Source organism: Dryobates pubescens, chromosome 4 (genome assembly GCF_014839835.1).
Source record: "Dryobates pubescens isolate bDryPub1 chromosome 4, bDryPub1.pri, whole genome shotgun sequence".
Classification (NCBI taxonomy): Eukaryota; Metazoa; Chordata; class Aves; order Piciformes; family Picidae; genus Dryobates; species Dryobates pubescens.
In genome coordinates this window covers 7,896,370-7,920,140 of record NC_071615.1, presented here as the reverse complement: position 1 = coordinate 7,920,140, position 23,771 = coordinate 7,896,370, and the positions used below count along the sequence as shown (strand labels likewise).

The 23,771-nt window shown below is 43.6% G+C and overlaps 1 protein-coding gene across 1 annotated transcript; it reads right to left on the bottom strand.

Moving 5' to 3' along the window:
• Positions 1 to 4,482: 4,482 nt before the first annotated feature.
• Positions 4,483 to 23,743, bottom strand: DCUN1D3 (defective in cullin neddylation 1 domain containing 3). Its single transcript, XM_054180416.1, has 4 exons — positions 23,666 to 23,743; positions 12,543 to 12,635; positions 7,300 to 7,836; positions 4,483 to 5,347 (listed from the first exon to the last, which is right to left on the bottom strand). The coding sequence occupies exons 3-4, from the start codon at positions 7,728 to 7,730 to the stop codon at positions 4,864 to 4,866; spliced, it is 915 nt and encodes a 304-aa protein (XP_054036391.1). The 5' UTR covers positions 7,731 to 7,836; positions 12,543 to 12,635; positions 23,666 to 23,743; the 3' UTR covers positions 4,483 to 4,863.
• Between the last annotated feature and the right edge of the window lie 28 nt (positions 23,744 to 23,771).

Below are 23,771 nucleotides of genomic sequence, written 5' to 3'. Positions count from 1 at the left end.
CAAAACAACCCCAAAACAAACAAACAAACAAAACACCAAAAAAAGATTTCTCCCAGGATTTTATGCCTGGATCAGTCAAGAATAGTAACCTTAAACTATTCAAGTCTAAGAACAAGAGGTAGAGACACCTATGTACTTCATGGTGAAGGAGTTACAGCCTTCTGTCTTACAATCTCATGGATTTTACCTTCAGTTGACAATATAAACCCAAAAATTCAGTCTTCAATAGACCAGAGAGAAAATGTTAACACTGGTGGTTTTGTTTTGCAGATAACAAAGTTTAAGCAGCCACTTTCCTTTCCATACTTAGTTGAAGAAAAATATGTATGTTTTGCTGCCTACTGAAACCCTGCCCTGAAGAAGTTTTAGTTTCAGATTAAGCATTTGCCTTTTTAATATGAAAGGCTAAATTCACATGCACACATTTGGAGGAGAGTGATCTCAAGGGAAGAACTGGGTGCCCAATTTACCAAGGATCTTCTAAAAAAGGCTCACACTGCAGTACACAAGTCTGCAAGACCCAGAAACTCACAATGACTATTATTTTCCAGTGAATGGGAATGATGGAACCTCAGCCAACAAATTACATCATGACTGAGATGGCTGTTAACTATGTGGTGCTTCTTTGACTTTGCTGGGCTTTTTTTGGAAACCAGGCTCAGAACTGTAAGGAAGATACTTGATGGTGCCAGTGCCATAAAAACACCCAGGGCACTGGTCAGTGCATAGCTGTGTCTGGGAACTGCAGCCTAGCCCTGGGATCTGTGGGTTCTTCAGGCTCTGAAGGACATGCAAATAAGGAAATAAAGTCACACAGGCAAAGCTGCTGCTGTCCCTAGCACCCTGAAACCCTCATGTGACAGCCACCCTGCCCTCAGGATGAGGGGCTGCATCAGTTTGAACCTAAGTCACTCAGAGCAGGGTGAGCTTGTTTCACACTCTTAAGTGCTCGGCTGAAAGGCTGCAGTGGTTCAGAGGCTGCTTCAGGAGCAGATTTACCCTGCCAGCTGGGGGAAGGCAGCACTTGGGGGGACCAAACTGCCACAGAATTCAATCATCTGGTTTTATGCCACCTGCCACCCTGGCATTTATTTTCCCTGTGGTTCTTTCGCTGTGATTGCACAGTATTAGAAAGCTGTAATTCTCCACCCAGAATAGCACCAGAAGCAAGTCAACTCACAATTCAGCATTCAGCTTCAATTTCCTTGTTCATATTTTATGGGCAGAACCTTTTAAATCTTTACTTGAATCAATAAATAGTCTTTGACCTCGTAAATGTACCCACACAAGTAAAAATTAGCACAAGTGAGCCTCTAGTCAACCTGGAAGCTGAATTTTTAAGGGTGTTGCAGGTGCAGGTGGTCAGTTTTTATTACTGAAGTTTACAGGAGTTGTATTTCTTTGAGCATAAGGGAAGGCAACAAAATGCCACAGTGTAGATGGCAGACCAGTTTTCCAGTATATTACTGTACCTATGTATTTATCTATAGTTAGTTATCCTAAGTTGCAGCAGATTCACTACATGCATAAAGTTTTTTAATGCATACTCTGATTAAAAAAAACAACACCCCAAACAATAAACAAACCCAAACTTAAATAGCTGCAATGGTTTCAAAGACTTCACCAGCATCACTGTTCACTACAGTCCTCTGCCCTACACAATCAAAATGTAAATAATATCAAAATGAAAAGTCAATGTAATTGGCCTGTTCCACAGACATTCACAGTCTAACCATTAAACAAGCAGATTGGCAGAGGCTCCAAAGACTTCTCTGAGCCACGCACAAAGCCCCAGTCCCACACAGGTACACCAGCATTACAGAGCACACTTTATTCTCCTTTAGGATCATAACTTCACCAGGCAATCCAGGGGAAGCCCTGATACCCTCTCTCACTTTCAGCACTGCCAGAGACTTGCACCTTCAGCTCCTGCAGGCTTCAGGAGTTCAGAAGTGAAACCGGTCTGGTTTGTATTCTGCAAAGGGCGATTAAAACAACTCAAGTCAGGCTAAACCAAACATGCTTTGCTGGAGAGATCATTTGGCATGGTGTTGCTGCTGCTAGGCTGAGAGCAGCCTAACAGGAGCAAGGCTGTCCTCTCCCACCGAAAGCATGGGACATCAGCCACTGAGAATAGTATGTCCTTTCCCCAAACAGTAAGATTTTTCCCTTCCTCTGTATTCACCACCACTGTCCTGAAGAAGCAGCTGTATGGTGTCTGAGACACTAACCTGGCTAAGCCTCGATGTGCTACAAACTGATTTCCTCATGGCCATCCAGGTTCAGAGCACAGGATGAACACCTTCGCTGAAGAGCTCCATCCCTGATCCACAGAGCTGCTGCAAGCTCAGCACACAAACCAGTAACAGCCACTGCCATGATTGTGTGTGCATGTGCATGGCACTGGCTATCCATTGCAACATGGAGTTTTCACACTCTGCACATTTTAAGTTCCCTTTGGGAAAAGAAAAAAAAATATAGAATTATGAACAAAGTATTTAATAGCTGAATGAATGAGTAGTCTCAAACTTTAATAAATACAGTCTTCACTTCCTATCAAATCAGTCTCTATTTGGAACCTTTGCTAACAAAGCAGCCTCTGTTGGGGATTATTTTTTTTCCCCTCTTTTTAATAACAGCACCAGCAAAAGTCTTGCCATAAATTCAGTTATACCAGCACAAGTGCTTTGGCTTGCTTTCCTCACTGAATCAGGTTTTACTGCCAAACCCTGCTCGTGCCATGACAGCTTGGAAGGTTACAGTGGTAAGGACAAAGCTTTGAGTATATTTACCTATAAAAGAGCAAGTTCAGGGCTCCCCTCCTGCAAAGGGACAGACTCAGCTGCATCCAGAACAACTGCATTTGTTTTCGACAGCTTAACGTTATCTCCCACCAAGAGTCTGCAGAAGCAGCATGGACCAAACTCTCTTTTTATTAGATGAGAGAGATGTTATCTGTGGCTTGGGGGTTTGTTTTAAAACGTTCTCAGTACCCACATTTCGTTAGTGATTTATGATCTCAGACCCAAGCTATTGCATAGGCTGCACACCAGTAAAGCCAGTGACAGAACTCAGGCAGACCCTCCTCCTCTCTGCTAACCCCTCTGGGGCACAGCACATGGGCAAAGCATGACATCCTGGATCCAGTGACAAGCTCACCACTTGAAATCTGATTCCCTTTAGCTTTAAAACCCTTACATCACAAAAGCCATTAGATACCATGGGATGACTGTCCAGGTTTTTGTTCAGCTTTTTTGTTTGATTTGGGTTTTTTGTTTTCCGCTTTTCATTGAAGCTCACTTATGATCCTGAAATATGCAGCTCTGAAAACAAAAGCTGTGTAACAGAGGTGTATCAAATTCTTCAAGCCAGTACTTAGCTCTGTAGAAAGCCTTGGCAATCATCCCTTGTACCAAAAGGTGTAAAAAAGTTGACATACTAAAATTAAAAAAGGTAGCATCAAATAACCAAAAAAAGTTTCAACCAGTGTTAATAAAACTCCCTTTAAGTCACAACAGTTTCAACAAGCAAAGAGTCCCAATACAGGCATTGTAAAATAATGAATTGACTCCTATCCAAATATTATCAAATCAGTCTAAAAATGACTCATCTACACTGTTGTCGTTAAGAACACAGTAAGAATCCACTTTTGTCATCAGATGCCGATATCGTTGCTTCGGAAAGTGTGGAGCATTAACTGCAATTCAGCAATTAAGCAGAGGGTTTAAAAAAAAAAACTTGGTTTGTCAGTATTAATGCAAAAGATAGCTCCTTACATAGAAGTACTGTGCTTGCCAGACAAGTAAGAGAATACTTTAGGTATAAATCGAACAAATTAAAGCAGAATTATACCACAGTTTTCCTTGAAGACTTAGGGTTTGGGTGTTGCTTCTGTCAACGTTTAGCAAACTTAAGAAGCAGAACCTTTGGTTCTTTTTAAGTCAAGTAAAAATATTCTCATGTAACCACACACAGAAAAAAAAAATAAAATAAAATACAACTTCCAGAGAAAAATGGAAGTCCATCAAGAAGTCCACTTTCAGTAAAACTGAGGTAGTACTGCTCTTTTATTATGTGATGTGTAAGAGATTTAGATACAGATCATTATCTACCACTCAGTTGACTGACAGGTACAGTAATTTTATAAAACAATCCCAACATTTCCTTTGAAACTCACCAAAAAAAAAAGAAAGGAAGAAAAAAGGAATGACCTGGACTCAAATTCACTAAGAGTTAGCTTAAAATGGGAATGAGCCATACTACAAAACGCTGTTGCTTGTGTTGGTTTGTCGGTTGTTTTTAGAGTCTTATTACTGGGGGGGGGGGGGATTAATGCATTTATAGTTAACAGTTAACACTGCTGTTCATCTTGGTATAAAAACCTTAAAATTATTACAGCCTAAAATTGCAACAATGTAAACAGCACTACACACAGTACAGACCTGCCCTGACAGATGTAGTATGAAAAAAAAAAACAACCAACTTAATCTGGCACTGTATAATTTAGCAATGTTAATTTAACCTAACTAAAGAGATCTACGTTGTGCAAGAAATATTCAGACTCATTTATGCTAATCTGAAGTCTTAGAGAAAACCAAAACCAAAACCAAACCAAAAACCAAACCAACCCCAAAACACTTAACTTGTAGCCAGGGTCAAATATTTCAGGGCAAGAGGAAAAGGAATAACCAAAATGAAGAAAGTGCCTAAAACATGATACAGCATTTTAGAGCCCTTTCAAAGACAAGGCAGAAATAGGTGTAAAGTAGAAAAATCTGGAGCCTCGGCAATTTCCAGAAACACCCAGAGTTTACATTTCATGAAGGGCAATAGGTTGCTTTTGTCACTGCTGCTTCCGTGCCACTAAGTCTGTTCCTCCACATGTAGGCCCTCTGTGTCCAAAGATGGACTACATTTGGTTTCCTCTTCCTTTTTCCTTCGCTCCATTTCCCACTCCACAAAGGTGTCGAAGAGACTCGGCCAGGCCTCGTCCTCGCTGTAGTTGCTAAGGTCCGGTCCAATCACCTGAGTAAAATTTAGAAACATGTTCCACGTGTCCCGGGAGATTCCCTTGATTCCTGAGGGGTTCTCAATTAGGAAGTGTAACCACTGGTCCAATATGGGGGGCTTGTTTTGGGTGAAGACTAATTTCCAAAGGGCAATGGCTATTTCCCGATGTAGTGACCTTTGTCCTTCTTCAGAGTCCAGGCCAAACTGGAAGGTGAAACGATAGAGATCCTTGAATTTATCTTCCTGCTTGGCTTCCTTTAAGAGGCTGGGGAACCTTGCACAAATGCCATCGATGCTGTCTGCGTTTATTGCTTTGCAGCCTTCAAAAAACTCCTTCCTATCAAGCAAGAGAAGACAAATCAGTGTGAGCACATCCCCCCCATACCTCATACGCTGCATGCTTTCCCCTGCCATTCAGCTGCATTCAATCAGAAGAGGGTTATCTGCACAAGACGAGGCGCACTGTCAGTCCAGGTGACACAATGACTTGGGCAACAGGAGCTACGGGAAAGAGGGGTATTTCCAAGAAGCTCCTCATGGCCTGAGGAACCACAAACCCTCAGATCTCTTGGGGTACTATTAGCATTTGAAAGATTCTGCTGTCTGACTGCTTGATACTACCACATCCAGTGCCTCCACATCAAAAAGGAAATTTACCATAGAAGAAATACTAAATGTTTGAAAGCACCACATATAAACCAACTTGATTCAATACTGCACATGTCTAAGCACCCATGGCCCTGGCTGAGCTGTTCTCAAAGGGCAGAGCAGTTCACTGGTGGCTTTCCTGTGGTTTTTTGGTTGCTCTTCCAGCCTGCGAAATAAAAAAGGTGCCAACAGCAGCGGTCAGCAAGGCACCTGCCAAGAGAACAGAAGAGAGCAGGGCACCACACAACACAGGCAATCTATAAACACTGCTCAAAGCACCAGTACTGGACTAATTGACTTACTAATAACCTAACCAAGTGGGTAGATGGTTAGCTCTGATTTCTCTAACGCTCATGAGCAACCATTACAACCAGCCAATGTTAACCACAGCTAGCAGGCTCTGACACGAGTCAGGCTGGAGGGAAGGCAGGAGATGGGGCACTGCTCAGGAGAACAGAAGACCACATTGCTTTCTTTGATGGAAGAAGCTGATCAGCACCTGTGCCATGAGTTGTGTCCTTAAAAGTAGCCTCTCACCACAAGATTTGTCATCTCCAGGAAAACAAACCAAACATTACTAAAACTCATGGTGGTTGTGCAGAATGAGAGACACTACTTGCAATTCCTCTAACATGTTGGCGAATGCCTGCAAATACCTGTCAGCCTCTAGTGAATCCACATTTGCATTCCAGAGTAACTCATCCATTTGACACATCCACAAAGACTCTGAAGACACTGGAAAAGCTCTGTGTTCAGTGCACAGCAGAGGCTTGGTTCAAGGCTCAGAACACCAAAGTAATTTGGAAAAGTTAAGCTGAATAAAAATAGTTAGTGTTACTCAATCTAGATAAACCCAAAATCACAAATTCATTCTCTCTCAGCAAGTCTCTGAAAGAAGCCTCTGCTTATTCTTAATCAAGGTGTAGGGGGCTGTTTCAGGTTTGGGTTTAGTTGGTTTGTTTGTGGGGGATTTTTTTGGTTGGTTGGTTTTGTTTTCTGGTAAATTTTAGCTGTTCTGTCATTTCCTGAAACATCATCTATGCTATAAGCTTGCTGACTGTTCCCCTTGTCCAGAAGGAGACAGCACTTCAAACATCAATCATTTGTCAGACAGTATGAAACAGCTACCAGTGCCCAAAATCTTACAGTTCCTTCCCTCTCTGTGCTTTAACAGGATTACTCTTGGAAAAAAGACATTAAGAATTGTTCCTGCCCAACTGGTGTTGCACTTTGGAAGCAGCTTGTCATTCTTTCACAGAGCTGGTAGCAATTACTAAGGAATCTTACATTGCTTTAGAGCAAAAATTAATTTAACTAATCTAATCTCATCACTGAGCTAATGCTGGATACCCTAAAACTGCTTTTTTGAGAATGAATGTCTACAGAATCACACTACACTGCTCAATATTAACAGCATAATGTCCAAACCAGTATTTCTTTGTTCTGAGACCCACTGTGAGGGGAAGGGAAAAAGAGGACAAGACAAAGCTTACCTTCTATAGTGGTAGGAATTAATGTGATCAAAATGCAAGTGTTAGAAGAAATAAGAACGTGAAGCTAATGAGGCTGTCTCTCCAACACACAGCTGACAGGATAGACTTTAAACATATGAAAATAATTACAAGTTCTACAAGAACTAACCTTGTAAATTTGCACATGGTAGCAGCCTGGAATTTCCAAGCCAAAACTAGCACTTTAAATTCAGTGGGATCAACACAGAGGTCATTGCAAAATCGTTCCATTCCTTCTTCCAGGATGGCATCTTCCCGTTCGTCCTTATACCTCCTAAACAACTCCCCGATCCTTTGAAGCGAGGACTCCTCCGTGCTGGAAACAGAGTCTTTCTTTGTGTCTCCAGAAAACATTGGAGGCTGACAGGACTCTACAGCAGCATCTGTTTTCTTTGTCCCATTCACAAGGATATCACCTGAAGACTTCCCGCAAGCTGAACCGTGGTCATCTTTGTGGACCGCGCTTCTCTTACTATGCGACTTGCCTCCAGATTCCCTTTCCCCATTCTTGCTGCCAAGGGTAGAAGAAGGATTCTTGCACTTGGTGACACACTGGCCCATGATGTTGTGAGCCCAGCTTCTAGAGCAGTCAGTCCCCTTGCCGACGGACACCCTCGCAGCTGCTCTTCAACACATCTCACCATGCCATTAGCGGCAGTCAACTGACCTGAAAAACAGTTTCAGAGTCACACTGCTGTTTCTCTGGAATATTTTAAGTATTAAATGTGGGATAACATTCACCAGCAGTAGACCAACTTCAGGATATTCAAGCCTCGTGTCCTGAAAAGGAGCAGTGTACAGGAGGTTGGCATATGCCATAAATTTCAGGCAATTCCAAGCTGTTTGACCTAGAAATCAATGCTGGCTCGCTCAGGGCTGCAGTACACCAACGGGTCCTAATAAAGGAAATTCCTAAAATTCTTACTGCAACATAGGTTACAAAGAGGTTGATTCATACACAGGCTTCATCAAGACAGACTACTCTAACCCAGAAATGTTTGAAAGGAAGTGCTTTTATAGAGTGTGGCTACACTTTAAATGTAGAGTATAAAACACTCAAACAAAGTAGTGGAGGGGATAGGGACACTGATGGGACAACCTGGCAGAGACTTGAGCATTAGATTTCAACTACCTTCAGCAACTGGGGAAAGAGGGGTCTTGAGTTTTGGGGCTGGTTTGGTGTTTCTTGATGTAGCAGGGAAAGGAAGAAGAAAGTTCTAGGGTTTTTTTGAACAGAACTTAGAATCTAAATGTTGTTCTTAGAACACACACAAAGTGTGTTTGCAGAAAGGAAGAGAGACAGCTTTCAAGCAAGATGGTGTTTGGGAATTATTCATTGTTTCAAGTGGTTTCCTCCCTTCAGGTAATCAGACAGACAGGGGGAGGGGACCCTTTTAATGGAGCCTTTTTCAGGGAGACACACGTGCAGATAAGAAGTGGCAATTCCAGTTAGGGCTTTGTTGTTGGGGTTGTTTTTTTTTTAAGATCAAAATTAAAATGCCAAGATGATAACATCATCCTCTGGGTTTAGGAATCACAATGGTAAAACCCTGCATGTTTGGGAAAGGTATTTTACCCACAGAACAGGTTTCTTAAAATTTCCCCTATTAAAAGCAAACTAACACCGATATTGACACTTATCCTATCAGCATGCAGCCACACTGAGGCCATTTCCCAGAAACATCAACTCCAAGAAAGCAATTGCTTATCATATTCCTCCTTTACCCACCTACTTGCATTTCATCTCTGCTGTCAATTATGCAAAGGCCTCAAACGTAAAAACTGGGTTTGCCTTGTCTTTTGTTTACTGCTTTCGGGTTACAGAATTAGAGCAAGAAGAGAAAAGAGACAAAAATGAAAAATGAAGGCATAAAATAGATGTCATGTCAGCTTTTGCTGTATTTTCTCCTTGGGTAAAGTTCTTCTGAGACCAAACCACTGTTCGAAGCTGTAAACCAGCTTGGAACAGCAGCAGCAAGTGCAGATGAATTCTCCAGATATTAGGGTTACAAACACAGATCTTTGCTCAGCCTGTTTTGGCAAAACAGTACCCATGTGGTTTCATGAGGAAAGACTAAATCAATCAATCTTTTGGCCAGTACACTACAACAGGCAAGATGCTGGTTTCAACTACCTGGCTTCCCTTCCCCATCTCAGTCCCTTTCCCTAAGCCCATAATCCACAAACAAAACTAAAAGACCTCTTTTTAAGCAGCAGAAGGAACAAACATCTGGGACATCCTTTCATCAAATAGCTTTAAAGATGAACTTTACAGCATCCTTTTTATAGGCAAATAAAGTTCCATTTAATGGAGTCAAGAATAGTCTCTTATGCATTTGCATTTTAAATGATTCACTAGGAAAAGCATCTCCACAGAAACAACCCAAAAGACAATTTCACTGATCCTTAGTACTTCACAGCTTTTGAACTCTGGAGTACAGCCTGGCACTGGTTCCTGTGTTGTCGTGCATCTGAGCAACATCATCTTCTCCAGTCTACACCAGTCATTTTTTCATTATACCAAAACAAACAGCATATTAGTAGTCAGTGTAAATTACTGCTTCGTGATTAACTTCCAGATATCAGCCTTTCTTTGCTCTTCCCCCCCCACCACCATTTCTTTAAACCCATGAGAAATCAAATGCTCAGTCTGCACTAATCCTTGTTCTTCCATCAGTTTCTCGAAAGCAGCTAGGACTACTTCAACTAAGTTTTTCTTCAGAGTGAAGCACACAAGTAAAGGAACAGAATAAAAAATATCCTGAGTAGAAACTAGCACTCAAGTCAAATTTTGCTAACTTACAGCACTTTCTGCTCAAACACATAACAGCAATTAGCTGCTGGGGATTCAGAACAGCTCTTCCCTATGGACAGCATAGGAACAGCTGCCTATTAGTCCTTCCCTCTAAAGGAGCTGGTAGCAGTCAAATCACAAGCAGCATAATGGACAGAGATTAATCCAACTCACTTCAGGAATCCCCAATGTAAAGTTGAAAAGAGACAGTTTGAAGGACTAACTCCCATACTCTGTCCATAACTCTTCCTAACAGCAGCAATTCATGCTGCCAAGCTTTCTAAGCAACCGCTTGCATGAATGAGGACAACAATCCAACATGCAAGATTACAAAGTGACATCACCAGTCTGATGAAACAGTTTACTGTCAAGACAGCACCACAACACACCAAAGGAAGGTCAGCCAGCATGATTAAACACCTGAGTGAGGAAGTGTCCCAACAGGTGTTTCAGAACGCCCCTGTCAGCACAGTAACATTAACCCATAGAGTGCAGGTTAGCCATGTTCCCTGCAGCGTGCCCTCCAGCATGCCCCTCTAACAAACACGCTTGCTGCACTCCAACCTACTTGCCTTGCAAACAGATGACTGCTGCTCCTGAGCAGCCACTGCCTGGGCTCTGCTAGCAGTGCTCCTCCCTGAAGTAACAGAGATCTTCCTTCCTCTGAGGTTTACAGAGTACAGCCCTACTCATTAGGAGCAAACACTAGAAAACACTGAAGTACAGTTGCTGCAGTTTCTTGCTTTTCTACCACATGAAACTGGATGCCATGTGCCAGACACTTTGAAGCACTCTACCCCCAAAATAGTAAAAACAGCTTTAAAAAAACACAACAAAGTCAGCCTGCATCCTCTGGCAGTTTGCACATGTATCTGGTTTTGCAAGAGAAAAGTCTTTGGGCACTCCATCAGTTACCTCCTGAGCTGCATCCAATTCACTTACTAGTCACCTCCGCTTCCTACATGACTCAGGTTTCAAGGCATGAAAGGAACAAGAGCCTCGGAAGGAGATAGAAACAAGTGGGAGAAATTGGCCCTTTTGTTAAGGAAGGATGGAGAGAGAGGATCCAATTGCAGCATCAGGAGCTGCACTGAACTCAGTGTTCAAGGAGTATGAAAATGCACTCTCAGGAAAGTGAACAGAGCTACTCATTGAGCTGCAGAGCAAAGCAAATGTCACGTCCAGGTCATGCCCATTACAGTTAAGTGAGCACAAGGACATGCAGGGGTATTTCTCCCAGCTGGATGGGGAACTACAAGTATAAAGTTGTCGTGCACACAAAGGCTACACTGGATTGATGGCAAAGCACCAGTTCCCAGAAGGATCAGTTTGGAAGAGCCAAATTGCTGTAACAGGCTTGTAACATAACATTGAGGCATAAAAGGCAGCAGTGACCACTAGTTTTGCCCTTTTACTAAATGGGATCAAAATTCAGGGCTAAGGTTGAAACGTACTCGGCACTACAGGATGCAGTACTCCCAAAGACATTTGATTACTCAGACAAGAATTGAGCAATAACCTACAGTAAATATGAATCACCAAGATGCCCATGAGGCCATCTTCCACACAACAGGAACTGCAAAGCAGAGACCAACAATGATGTTCCTTACTCCTTTCTAGAGGCGTGTAAGCAACTGAAACACAGGAAGACTGGAGCTGGCAAATACAGCCAGCTAAAGCAAAACCACCCTCCAAGAACAAAGGATGTGTGGAACCCTATTACTCAATACACTGAATGGAAAACCTAGAGAAGATTGGAAAACCTTGCTAATGCTTGGGGGGGTGGGAGGTGGGTTTGGTTCTGGTTAGGAATTTTTTGGTGCCTTTTAAAAGTACTGTCAGGAAATCCTTTTCTCTCCATTTTCAAGCGACACAGATCATATGAAACCCAAGATTTGAAAGGAGCAAAACAACCAAGTGACTCAGTAATTCTGTCATACATGCTGAAATGGGGGAGAGCTGGCAGGAGGAAAGAAGATGCAAAGGAGATATTTAAGTAACCCTGTGTTTTTCCTTAATGACCAACATTATTGTAGTAACAGAAATGATTGGATACATCCAGAGAATAACAAAACACAGCCAAACATTATGCCCTTTAATGAAGCGTTGCATCAGAAGGTATTCCCTATGAGTTTCAATACAGAAAGTATCAAGAGAGAAGAGGAAAGAACCCTCCATATATTCAAGAGCATATTTAGGGAATCTCATAACAAAAGGGGACACAGTTCAGCCAACCATTAAATCCCTTCTCAAGTAGCAGTTCGCTAGCTAAGGCAAAGATAACATTGCTACAGCTTAACCAAACCTCAACTTCTCGCCAACACTTGAGTACCGACCGCGAAAACTCTACAGAATTTCACTGTGCATTATCTACCTTTCAGTGAAGAGGGATTCATCACTTCTGAAATAGCTGAGAGTAGGAAACAGTACCATGGGTGTCCCTCCTTTTTCTAGATCTGAGCAAGATACACACAAACTCTTCACTGGGGACGCACGAGAGGATCATTGTATAGCTGCTGAACCAGAAGCAATTGCTGCTCTAACAGTTGATACAGGGCAAGCAAGCATCTAATACTTACATAGTTTCAGCTACACAGGGAATCATTCCACTAGCTTTACAGCCTCGTTCAGGCTCCCACAGTTTTCAGGCTCCCTTGGTTCCACATGGAATACTGCAAGACAAAAGATCACACAAATCTTGACATTTAGAAGTGGCTATGAAAGCCATAAAACGCACCAAATCACTCAGAAGCCACTATGCATTTCATAAAACCCTTCAGAGCCAGGAGACTCTTTTTATAAAACTACACTTTTTGACTTAGGAAGTAGCATTAACACCATTCACTCTGCATTGGCACATACACCATAGATCTGGTACTGGATACAGCAGACAAGCTCAAATGTTTGCCAGGAGCAAACACAGACTTCCGGACACTTGTAGGGCTGTCAGCAGGGAAGAGTTAATTCCTCCTATCATGCACTCAAAGCAAAACAGAGGACATGCTATCACTGTCAATGCATGTTAGCTAAGTGGCTGTTTAATCTGTGAGTGCCAGACAGCTGCTACCTAGCAAAGCATGATTTGGGTCTAGAAACTAATTCTCTTTTTTTCATTCCCTAGCACATTCATTTCCATGTTTGTTTTCCCATGTTCAGTTGAGCTGGCTCAACTTCACTGCTCTTAAATTCCTAGCACTGCTATGCAACTAGGAAGCTGTGAAGAGAAGATGACAGACAAAGGTATGTCTGGTTTGTATAGCAAGAGCTACAACCACAGCACCTACTCAACACTTCTGTTTGTATCTGATCTAGGGAAAAAAAAAGAATGAGCAACACAACAGAAACAAGCAAGGAAGCTTTGGCAAAGCAGTTCTGCTCTACCATACTAACAGAAACATTAAGATGTCTTGTTCTTACAGCTCCTAGCACACCCAGGGAGCAGACAGGTGATCAAAAGCTGCCTTTCTGCATACTTACTTTTTACATGAGACCTACTTCGTAGCAAACAAGTGGGAACATTAGCTTCTTCAGTGCTTTCTTCAGTAGAAAGAAAGGAACAGATGTAGAAAGACAACCATGAAGCAAGTTCTTATCACACATGCCAATCCACAGAACTGGAGTTTTCCCCAAACTTGAGTACTGCACATGGATTGGAACAGATTTGACAGACAAATGAAATCTAGTTCAGATCAAAGCCTTTTTAAAAAGCTTTTAAAAACCCAGGGAAACAAACATCCAAAATGCTTTAAAACCCCCTGGAATTGTGGAGTGGTACTTTCACCTGTACCCCACACAGAGCAAAACCGTATCTCTGCTGAACCACTTGCAGGCATTTACCTTTGCAATGGACAGTCCAAAAAGCCTGCTCCACTCTGGATTTATATCCTCCACTTCCAGACCTCATCTTCCACACAAACAACAACCCCTTTTGCCTCCTGCTCTGATGGCCTCACAGCTTTTTTGCCTAGACTGGCACAGCCACCAACCAGGTTAAATGTGCACAGGAACGGAGGTGTTCAGCCTCTCCCACAGCTTGGATTTCCTTCTATTTTGACCATAGCATCCCATGAATTTCAAGTACTTAGGGAAATGTAACATCTGGCACTTATGTTAATTTCTTTTGGCCCCCTGCAAGTAAATAATTCCTTTCATAAATCTTTGAGGGAGGGAGGAAGAGAAGAGCTGGGAGGGACACAGGGCACTGTGTAGCCTCATTCCCCCAGGAGCCTGCTTAAATAGAAGAGAGGCAACATCTTACACTTCACATTTTAAAAACCATTGTCATGGCAACTTCATGCAACAAACTAACTGCTTTGCAATTGGATTTGTATTTCTTTGGAAGAAACCTATGATCCACCAGATCTACATTTCCAGCTGCCCACAGCACACATTGGAAGCAAACACTTATTTCAAGTTCAAAAGCAGTGGAATCCGACGGAGTTCAGCCCTACCCAGCAAAAGCCAAACTTTTTCAGGTTGTTTGAAGTAGTTTCCATGTTGGCTGATATTTACACACACACTGTCTGGAGCCAGGAGCCAGAAATTTTAGTATCTGTCATAACTGCCAGCTACAATTCTTCCTCTATTCTCACTGCTTTTATTCTACCAAGTTGCCCATTTCACCTTGTAGTAGCAAGTGTAAACTTCTGTGGCAACACAATTATGGGATGTGAAATAAAAGGTTAGGAGGAGTTAGCAGTTAAAACCCCAAGCTCTTCAAGCCTGTATTTAAAGGCTGTCATAGCACAGCAATGCATTGTGGCTGGCTTCATCCTAAATCCCACAAGGTGACTGTGACGGGGTAGAAAGCGGCATCAATACTTTTGTGGCACAGGTTTTCATTCAGTGCTTGGGTCAGGGCTGCAAGGTGCAATCACCAAACATCTCCCCTTGCCGGCACAGGTGGACTGTCACACTGCATTAACTCACAAAGCACTCTCCTGTATCGTTTGTTAGCAATCCTGCTCAGCAGTCCACTGAGGGGAAAAAAAAGGTAAATGCTATGCACCCTCAGGATTATGGAGACCTTTGTTTTGTTCACCTGCCTCTTTTTGCACCTGTGTCCAACTCCCTCTGTGACTTTGGGTCTCCAGAGCACTGGTGGCACTGCAGAGCCAAAGCAGCTATTGCCCTCAATGCTTGTCATGAGCAGTGTTTCCAAAGGTAGGAGTTGAGTGTTCTCACGAAAGGCAACTTTCTTTGCTTTTCTGTGGGGAATCAATGAAGAATTAGTGATACTATTTCCCTCTTTAGCAGTCAGAAATTGAGGGGATCAACTCTGCATGTGGGATATTTCACTCTGCAGCTAAAAGCTCTATACCACAGCACCAAACACTTGGGTAGAAGTGTTAAAGTACGAACAAAGCTTCGGTCAGCAAAGCCATCACATTATGGAAACTGTTTATTTCAAGGGCTAACATGCAATGAATCTCTCTCAGCAAAAGCACTCTGTCTCCAGCACAAAGGGCACATTATGGCCTTTCATCAGCCCACAAGACACCTCACCACATCCCCAACCAAACGCTGTGCTAGCACCAGTCAGTCACGCACATCTGCTCTGCACCTCTGCTGCACAAACACACTTATGCAAAGTTATTTAATAGGAAGTCTAAAAACAGGAAAGTCCTGCTGCAATTAATTAAAATGAATTATTAGATTGTCAGACTTCCTCCAGTGCAAGCATCTTTCAATGAACTACAGCCAGGTTATGATTCTGGGGGGCAAACAGATGACAGCTTGGTCAATCTGTTCCAAATCAGGATAACAAACTATTTCTGATTAACCTTGCTTCAAGCTTTGGAAACAAACTGATCAGACTGGTCAAGTCTGTCTCCATAGAACACACCTGTATCAGAGTACCAGCTAGTTATACAGAAACATGAAAAGGGACCATGCAGAGTTTTGGCTGCCACTTGGCAGGCAGCTAGCTGGCAGTCAATGGGAAAACCAAGCCAGACCATGCATATGTTGGAAGCATGAATACTTTCTCAACCAAGACATGGACTCCAAGAAAGACCATACTGAAAAGGCTTCACTAGTCTGGAAGAAAAGAGAGGCAGCTACAAATATATCTAAAAATTCAAGTAACAATAGATTCAGAAACTGCTTCACCATGTCTACAGCCCATAATGCTAGGCCAGCCCTCAGTGCCAAGAACCAGAGCTGTCACCAAACCTGCTCCCAGAAGCAGCCCCACGGTTGCCGAGGAGCAGGCAGAAATCTCAAACACCAGCATCTCAGCATGGTGTGCTGCCACTTCAAGTCCAGGGCTGGGACATCAGGGGGGATTTTTCCATTCAAGTCTCTGAGCAGAAGAAACCTGTTCTCTGCAGTCTTGAGGAGCACCCCACGAAGATGCAGGGCACAGCATCACCTTTCATGTTCAAAGTTCAACATGCAGTCATAAGAAGAACTGGATGAGACATTTTGGATCTGTAGGTCACTGTGTGTAGCTAATTATACAAGGTTAGCTTAAAAAAACAACATTAATAATGTTTAAAATAACAGGGAAAGAGAGAGCAAAGGCACTTTACTACCTCTTCTTGTGGAAGATGTATCACTTTAGCAGCTTTTTCAGCAGACACATCCATCATACTTGAATTCTCCCCTTTCTTTTACAGTCTCTAACCACACAATACCTTCTTCCCAATTTCTTCTCATTGTTTTTGCACCTGGCCCCATTTAAGAAGTTTTAAATCCTTCCCCATTATGTGCCTCATCATATTTTATTAGGTGGGTGAAATTATTTGTGAGGACTACTGTATTTTCAGAGAGCAAACCCAAGTCCCCTTAGCTAAATAGCACATAATCTGAGAAGGGTGCCTCTAGGTGCTTCTCTAATGTAAAGAAATTAAACTCATTCATGCACTTGTTTTGAGAGATCTATTTAGGCTATGGGCAAGACAAAGGGGAAATCAGGACAGCCAAACAATGTGGCTGTTCAACATCACACCATCAGTTTTCAGAAAAGCTGAAACCCCAACCAGATTCCATTGGATTCCCTACCTCACACATACTTAAGACATGGACACACTTTTTTTTGCACTGCATATAGCTCAAATCCTGGATGAGTTTCAATCTACCACCTTCAAATCCCCAAAATGTGGTCACTGAGCAATTCATCTCCATCCATTTGGAAACTACAAATCTTCCCCTTCTCCCTGAGGATCCTTGGCAAAGGCCACACAACTCTCAAGGTCTGGCATTTACAAAAAAACCCAAATCATCATGTAATGAGAGTTTGTGGGGATTTCCCCCCCCCCCCCCCCCCCTTTTAATGTGCAAAGGGTTGTAAAAGAATCACCCTTCAGTGTTTTTCCAGGGTGCCTGTAACTTTTGCACAGCATGATAGACCTTTAGCACCTCGGTAAATGTTATGAATAATTAAAGCAGCTACTCTCTGCTCAGACACAATCAGTTCACATCTTTACAGCAAAACTGCTAATTATGGGACCAACAGAAGCCGTGACCCTCAGGTATCTGACACAGATGCATCCCACTGTAAGCATCTGAAAGTAGGTGTGCTACAAATATTTACCTTATGCCGTCTGGGTCTCTATTCCGTAGATGAATCTACAGAAAACAGCAACTACCCTGTGGCCAAACCACAGAAACTTTGAAAAACCACCTCAGCCTGCAATCTGCTCTGCCATGTTAAAGACACTTTTACTTTTAAACTGAGCCAAGTGTGCACAGATTTTCTTTTGCACCAAGTTCAGCCAGCAGACTTCACCTTGCGGTGGCTGAGGCACCTCCATCCATTGTATTCAGCTGAGTACAATTCAGGCAGATATCAAGGGATTCCTGCAATTGTAAAATATGCTATGAACTACTTGTAATAAGTGAAGAACTTTACACTTCTTACTGTTCTCAACAATGAGAAAAACACACCAATTTCTCACACACACACAAAAGTCCTTCCAGCAGCTCTGGTGATGTGTCCCATCTCTAGCACAAAGCAGCTGAGAGATCCGTGACCCATACAGCTGCATAACAGGGCAGGGAAGGGACAAGTCTAAAGACAAGAGCCAGACCACCTCTTAAGATCACTTCTGGCAGCAGATGCTCATAAGGAGTTTACAGAAGGCCCACTAGCCATCTCAGTAACATAATTTACAGGCTGCCAACCAAAAGAATCCCTTGTTTTATGCAGTTGTGTAGGAACTTCAGCACCAGCTCACCACATAAATATGATTCCAGTATTTAAGCAACGTACAAAAAATTGTTCTAAGTGAAAGAAATGACATCTGAAAGTGCTTTAAGAGCATAAGCTTGGATTTTTAAACTGACTACCATTTTTAAAGCAGAAAACACACCAAGTTACCTGAAGAGACCCTAGTCCTGACTTCCCTGCTGCAGTGAATGACCCTAACCCTTCACACTGCAGTTTTCAGATGCTAATTGTATCAGTAGCTTCAATGGAGTTCCTTTGAGTACTACTGGAACATAGGTGATTGGTTATTGCAAGGATTTCTAGCTCTCCTTCAGGCAACCAGCACCAGAACAAGAGGACACAGTCTCAAGCTGCACCAGGGGAGGTTTAGGCTGGATGTTAGGAAGAAATTCTTCATAGAGAGATTGATTGCCCATTGGAATGGGCTGCCTGGAGAGGTGGTGGAGTTGCCATCACTGGAGGTGTTTAAGAAGAGACTGGATGGGGTGCTTGGTGCCGTGGTTCAGTTGGTTAGATGGTGTTGGATGATAGGTTGGACACAATGATCTCAAAGGTCTCTTCCAACTTGGTTTATTCCACTCTATTCTAAACCTGGTGGCAGCTTCAACCAATACACAGGTTTAGTTAACAAGTTGCCACATATCCTTGATTTCACTTGATGTCTTGTGTCTCACAAGAGACATAAGTTGTATAGGTATCTATCCTGTGCTTCGTGAGACATGATCACTGCCTCCCAGCACAGGTAACTGTGCTTGAAGCTGGTGTACATCAGACCTTTGGCATTTCCAGACCGCCCATTGATGTGCTGATCCAGAGTACTTGAGGCTCTCTGCACAGACTCATTTGCAATGAAAATACTGAACAGTCAGCAAATGGCCAAACCCAAGTTCTAGGACGTTTGTGTTTGTGAGTCTATTACCAAGCTACGCACGGCTCCCATAATCATAAGCATTGAGGTGACTTCTCTCCAGCCTTTTCGAGGATAAGGCTGCCTGCATCAGCTGTTTCAAAGTTACAGACGAAAAAGTTGTATCACAGTAACAACAACCAAAAAAAAAAAAGTAAATTCAGAGTAAGAACTAAAAACTGTTACTTTCTGCTACTGTGTGGATGCAAAAAATAAGACTGGTTATTTTTCAGGAGCACATAATCCTTTTGGTTCCTTAAAAACCCACTTCTGTTCACTGAACAGGAAAAGTGAGACAACCAAGAACTATATCTGTCACACTGTCTTTGGCAGTCTGACTTTCTGGGAACAACAAACTGAGACAGGAGGTCAGTAGCAGCATTCTCACATTTTGCTAAGTAAGTTTTGTCTTTCACAAACCAGATGCCACAGACAGAACAGCATTTATAACTACTCTGAGACACGAGATTATACCAGCTCGTTCTCTTTACTGGAATCCTGCCTCACCACCTCTGCTTTTGTTGGTTTCTCTACAGTATTCCTACATCTGTGAAAGAGTTCTTCAATACCTGCAGCTCAGTTCCCTCACCATCACTCTTCTAGTAGCAAACTAAGTAGCCTTTACCTAAAATTCAGATTTTCTGTTTCCTTCAAGATGCAGATCACTGTACCGGAGAGCTGCCCAACAGAGCTAAAACAGAGACATAACGAGTCTAAATAGGTTCGTTGTTAGATCATCTGTTAGGCAAGAAGCCTTCCCTTATTTAATCTGTTCTGGTTAATACCAAGATCACAACGCAAAACCATCACAAAACGGTCACACCAAGGCCAAATTGTCACACATGTGACAAGAAGAACCTCCTTACATCACCAGAATGAATACTGCCATTTGTGCAAGGGGAAGCAGAGCTCCCCCTCAGTTTGGCATCCACCACTGCCCCTAGGGCTCTCAGACTTGCTCACCGACAGCCAGTCACCGATAGCTGAGCAGTTCCACAGAATCACCTCACGAAAGGGTGAAGTCAAGAACGATGGGAACGCATCTGCGAGTCTCCGCTTTTCCTATCACTCCTGGGGAAGTCTTCAACCCAGATCTGTAATTACCTGACTCAAGCAAGAGCCAGAAAAAAAGAGGGGGGGGGGGGGGGGGGGGGGGAAGGAGAGAGATAGCTGACTGGTTCAAAAGACACACTTGAGACAACTCACTGTACAGAAGACACTGAGAAAGCCAGCACAGACAGTTTACTTGTGTCACATGTTTACAGGGGGTAAATTGCAGGTGACAGAAGGCAACATTTGCCTTGAACGTTTGCCATTAAATTACCATTGTTTCGAGTCAAGTTGCTATGTCATTACTGCTGAATAACTTAGTAAAGTACACAATTAATCTATGTCACCAACGCAGATAATCTGGAAAACACTGCAGCCATTTAATCTAGTATTTTTAAAAGGAGGAAGGGGGAAGAGACAAAAGAAATTATTAGACTTCCAGTAACCAGAAGACAAAGCCTATTACTCAGAAGCAAATAGAGGAAAGGAAACCAGCGAGATAAGATGCAGACCCCTAGGGAGAAGCCGCCAGAGAGAAGGAGCCCAGTCGGGGAATTCTGATGAAGGCTGTTAAGGGGTTTTCCCTCTTACATTCTTGTGACCAGCAAGTCCCTAAAGCGTTCACAAATTATTCTTTCAGTCTCCAAGAACTCTGGCTACCAATCTTCAGCTCCTCCTTTATTTACAAGGATGAAGATGAAAGGAAGGAATGTTTTTCTAACGTCCTATGCCTTTATTTTTAGTCTCTTCTTACTCAGAGCAGAGTTTTCCTGTTACACTCACTACTACAGACCCATGTGCCTAATGGAACAATAACATTGTTTCTGCACTTTGCAAGTTCTTAACAAAATGCCAAAGCCCCACCACCATGGACTTGATAGCGCTCTGAGGCTCTAAATTACATTTATCAACACTTCCTCGGCACCAGTAAGGAAAACAGAGCACTACAGCGTGGAACAGTCCTGAGCAGTACTGGGAAAGCTGTGTTGCTGCTGACTTGCAGCTGTGCATTTCCCCATCTCCAGACCACCTTTAGACGTTTTCTGCCAAGAGAAAACGCAAGTTTACAAAGTCATGTCTACTCCTCATTCTTCCACCTCCTTTCCATCCACGTTATATTCCCCTGCTCCAATACACACACCACACACGGGGAGTTCTTCCTATTCCTGAAATTGAAACAAAGAAAGCAGCAGAACCAAGCCTCTTCCTCATCCCCACACAAATTTGTCAGAACAAGTCCCTTCATCTCAGATGTTTGTCAAACTGTCTGGCTCCCCATATACTTCTGTAACTAATTTCAGTGACAGTCTTCCAAAAGAGCTGTTCTTCATTTTCTCACCAATCCACTCCTCCAGTTCATCTGATCACTTTGGGTTTTTTTTAATACAATTGACTCTGAATGGCAGCAGGATGTAATTATGAATTTCCAAGATCAACAAATTAAAAGAACTACTGATGCAAACAGCTTAGAATCTGCAATAAACAGGACTGTTTCCAACTCCAAAATAAAGCAAGGAACTGTGCAGATACAGCACCTAGCCCAGCCTTAAAGACACAGGAGCAGACTTCAGATCGTATTGCTGGCTGTCAGTTCTAAGATGAAAGCAATTTCACAAGCATCACATTGAGCAGCCAAGTAGTAGCTAAGATGTAAGCTCCCTCATTAATAGTTTTGTGAGTCTTTTTTTAAAGGATTATGAAGGATTATAACCATTCATACCTGCACAGAACCTCCTGTTAGGAAATAATCAGAATTTTAGACATCATTACAAGAGCTGAGATTTGCAGCACATTTGTAAAGCCAGTTGTACTTTGTAAATCTGAACTAATTCAGCACAGATCACAAGCTCTCCTTTTTCTGCTGATGCACACAAGATCTTTGCTTTGGGCTGCATGCTGCCTTTCATGCAAAGGGCTGCAAAGGTTTTGCACAGACCACTGACACACACCTGTGTGTGGAAGACTTTAAAGACAAACTACAGAACTGACAGGAACACAAAGTCAGACTTCCTTACTTTCACACACAGAAAACATAGGATGATGCTTCCTTTTGTGAGGATTATCTCTTACCATGGAAGCATGCAGCACTGTTCAGATGGGCACCAGAAGCACCAGCACCCGAGACACTCACTCTTCCCATCACGAGCCCAAATACAACACCAATACCACAGTCACACATTAACAAAGAGGCTCTTAAACAGCTAAGAACGTGCGTAGAAGAGAAGTCTATTGATCAACTTTCTCCAAAAAAAAAATGACAGACCATGCAGCACAAATCCAACTCCCAGAGAGCTTTCTCTGTGATTTTCTAAAAGGTAAGGCAGTTCTGTAATTTTTCTTTGTGCAAATATACTCCTATTCTTACAGGGCACTTAACCTATTACCCCTTTAAATTATGTGGCAGACATTACCACATAAAAAAAGTGACCAGCTGCGGATCAATGATGTGTTCTGATACCTGGCATCACACTACCCAGTTACCAGTGTAACATTTTGAAGGACAGCATGTCAGCAGTGTTAACTGTTTAAAAGATAATCAATGATTCTTTCCAGCAACCACAGCACTAATAGGAAAGGCATATTCTTTCAATCAACATTTGCTTGAAACACTGATTATGCAAGTTACAGTTTGTTATGAGTGGCTTACTGGTACCACCACAGCCCCAGAGAGCAAGAGTGATTAACACAGATTGCAGCTTCCACAGGAAGGGTAAACATGCTCAGGAGAGGGAGTGAAAGCTAAAGGAAGAGAAGTGGCTGGGCAAAGATGGTATGTTCAGATTACAACTATCTGGGAAATAAATCGCTCCACATTTTATCTGTCTGCCTTTTCCCCAAAAACACAAAGCACATACACCTTCCAGCGTTACACGTGTAAAGGCTGGGCACGAAGTGTTTGAACAAAGCAGCTGATCTCGAGTGCTGGGGAGGACGCGGGGCTGCCCGCTCAGAGAAGGTTTATCAGGAAACGTTTTAGGATTCTGCAGCTGGCACGCCCCGAAAGAGAAAAATATGGAACAACAAAACACAGCCCGATGTAAGCCAGCACCATGACTTGGGGCACATGCGTTAGTGACGGGCAGGCTCGGTTCGGCAGCACCCGGCGCTACACGCCTAGCGCTCCACCGGCCTGCACGGAGCGAGACCGAACGAACACCAACCGGAGAAGCACCCCGGACGGGACCGCCCTGCGCCACGGCACCGGGGGAGGCTCCGGCTCCCGGCCAGGCACGCCGGTACCGGCGAGCCGCCTCGACGGCTGCCAGCCACAGGGACCAGGTGGGCTGCGGCTCCGGGGGGGCCCACCGTGAGGGGGCAAGAGCGGCGGCGCGGGGCCCCCAGCGTCCAACCGGCCCTTGCCGGGGCTGAGGGGCAGAGCGACGGCCCCCGCAACCTCCGAAGCTGCCGGCCGAGCCCCGCAGCCCTGGCCGCCTGCCGGGCCGAGCCAAGCCGAGCCGAGTCGAGTCGAACTGAACCGAGCCCCGCGCCGCTCCCGCCGCCGCCGGCGGGCCCCCGCCCGTGGCGCCCGCAGCCCGGCGCGGACGGGAAGAGACATGGTCCAATTCACTCACCTCCGCGGCTCCCTGCGAGACTGCCTCCCCCTCCCTGCATCACTTCCGGGGGTGAGCAGTCAGCTGGCGGCGGCGGCCCGTGCCGCGCCGTGACGTAACGTGGCGT

What these genes read in the sequence shown, in the direction of transcription:
- DCUN1D3 (XM_054180416.1), bottom strand. Translation starts at nt 7,730, where the DNA reads ATGGGCCAGTGTGTCACCAAGTGCAAGAATCCTTCTTCTACCCTTGGC. An exon ending in ACCATGTGCAAATTTACAAG is followed by an intron (nt 5,348 to 7,299) that starts GTTAGTTCTTGT and finishes CTTGCTTGATAG; the next exon opens with GAAGGAGTTTTTTGAAGGCT.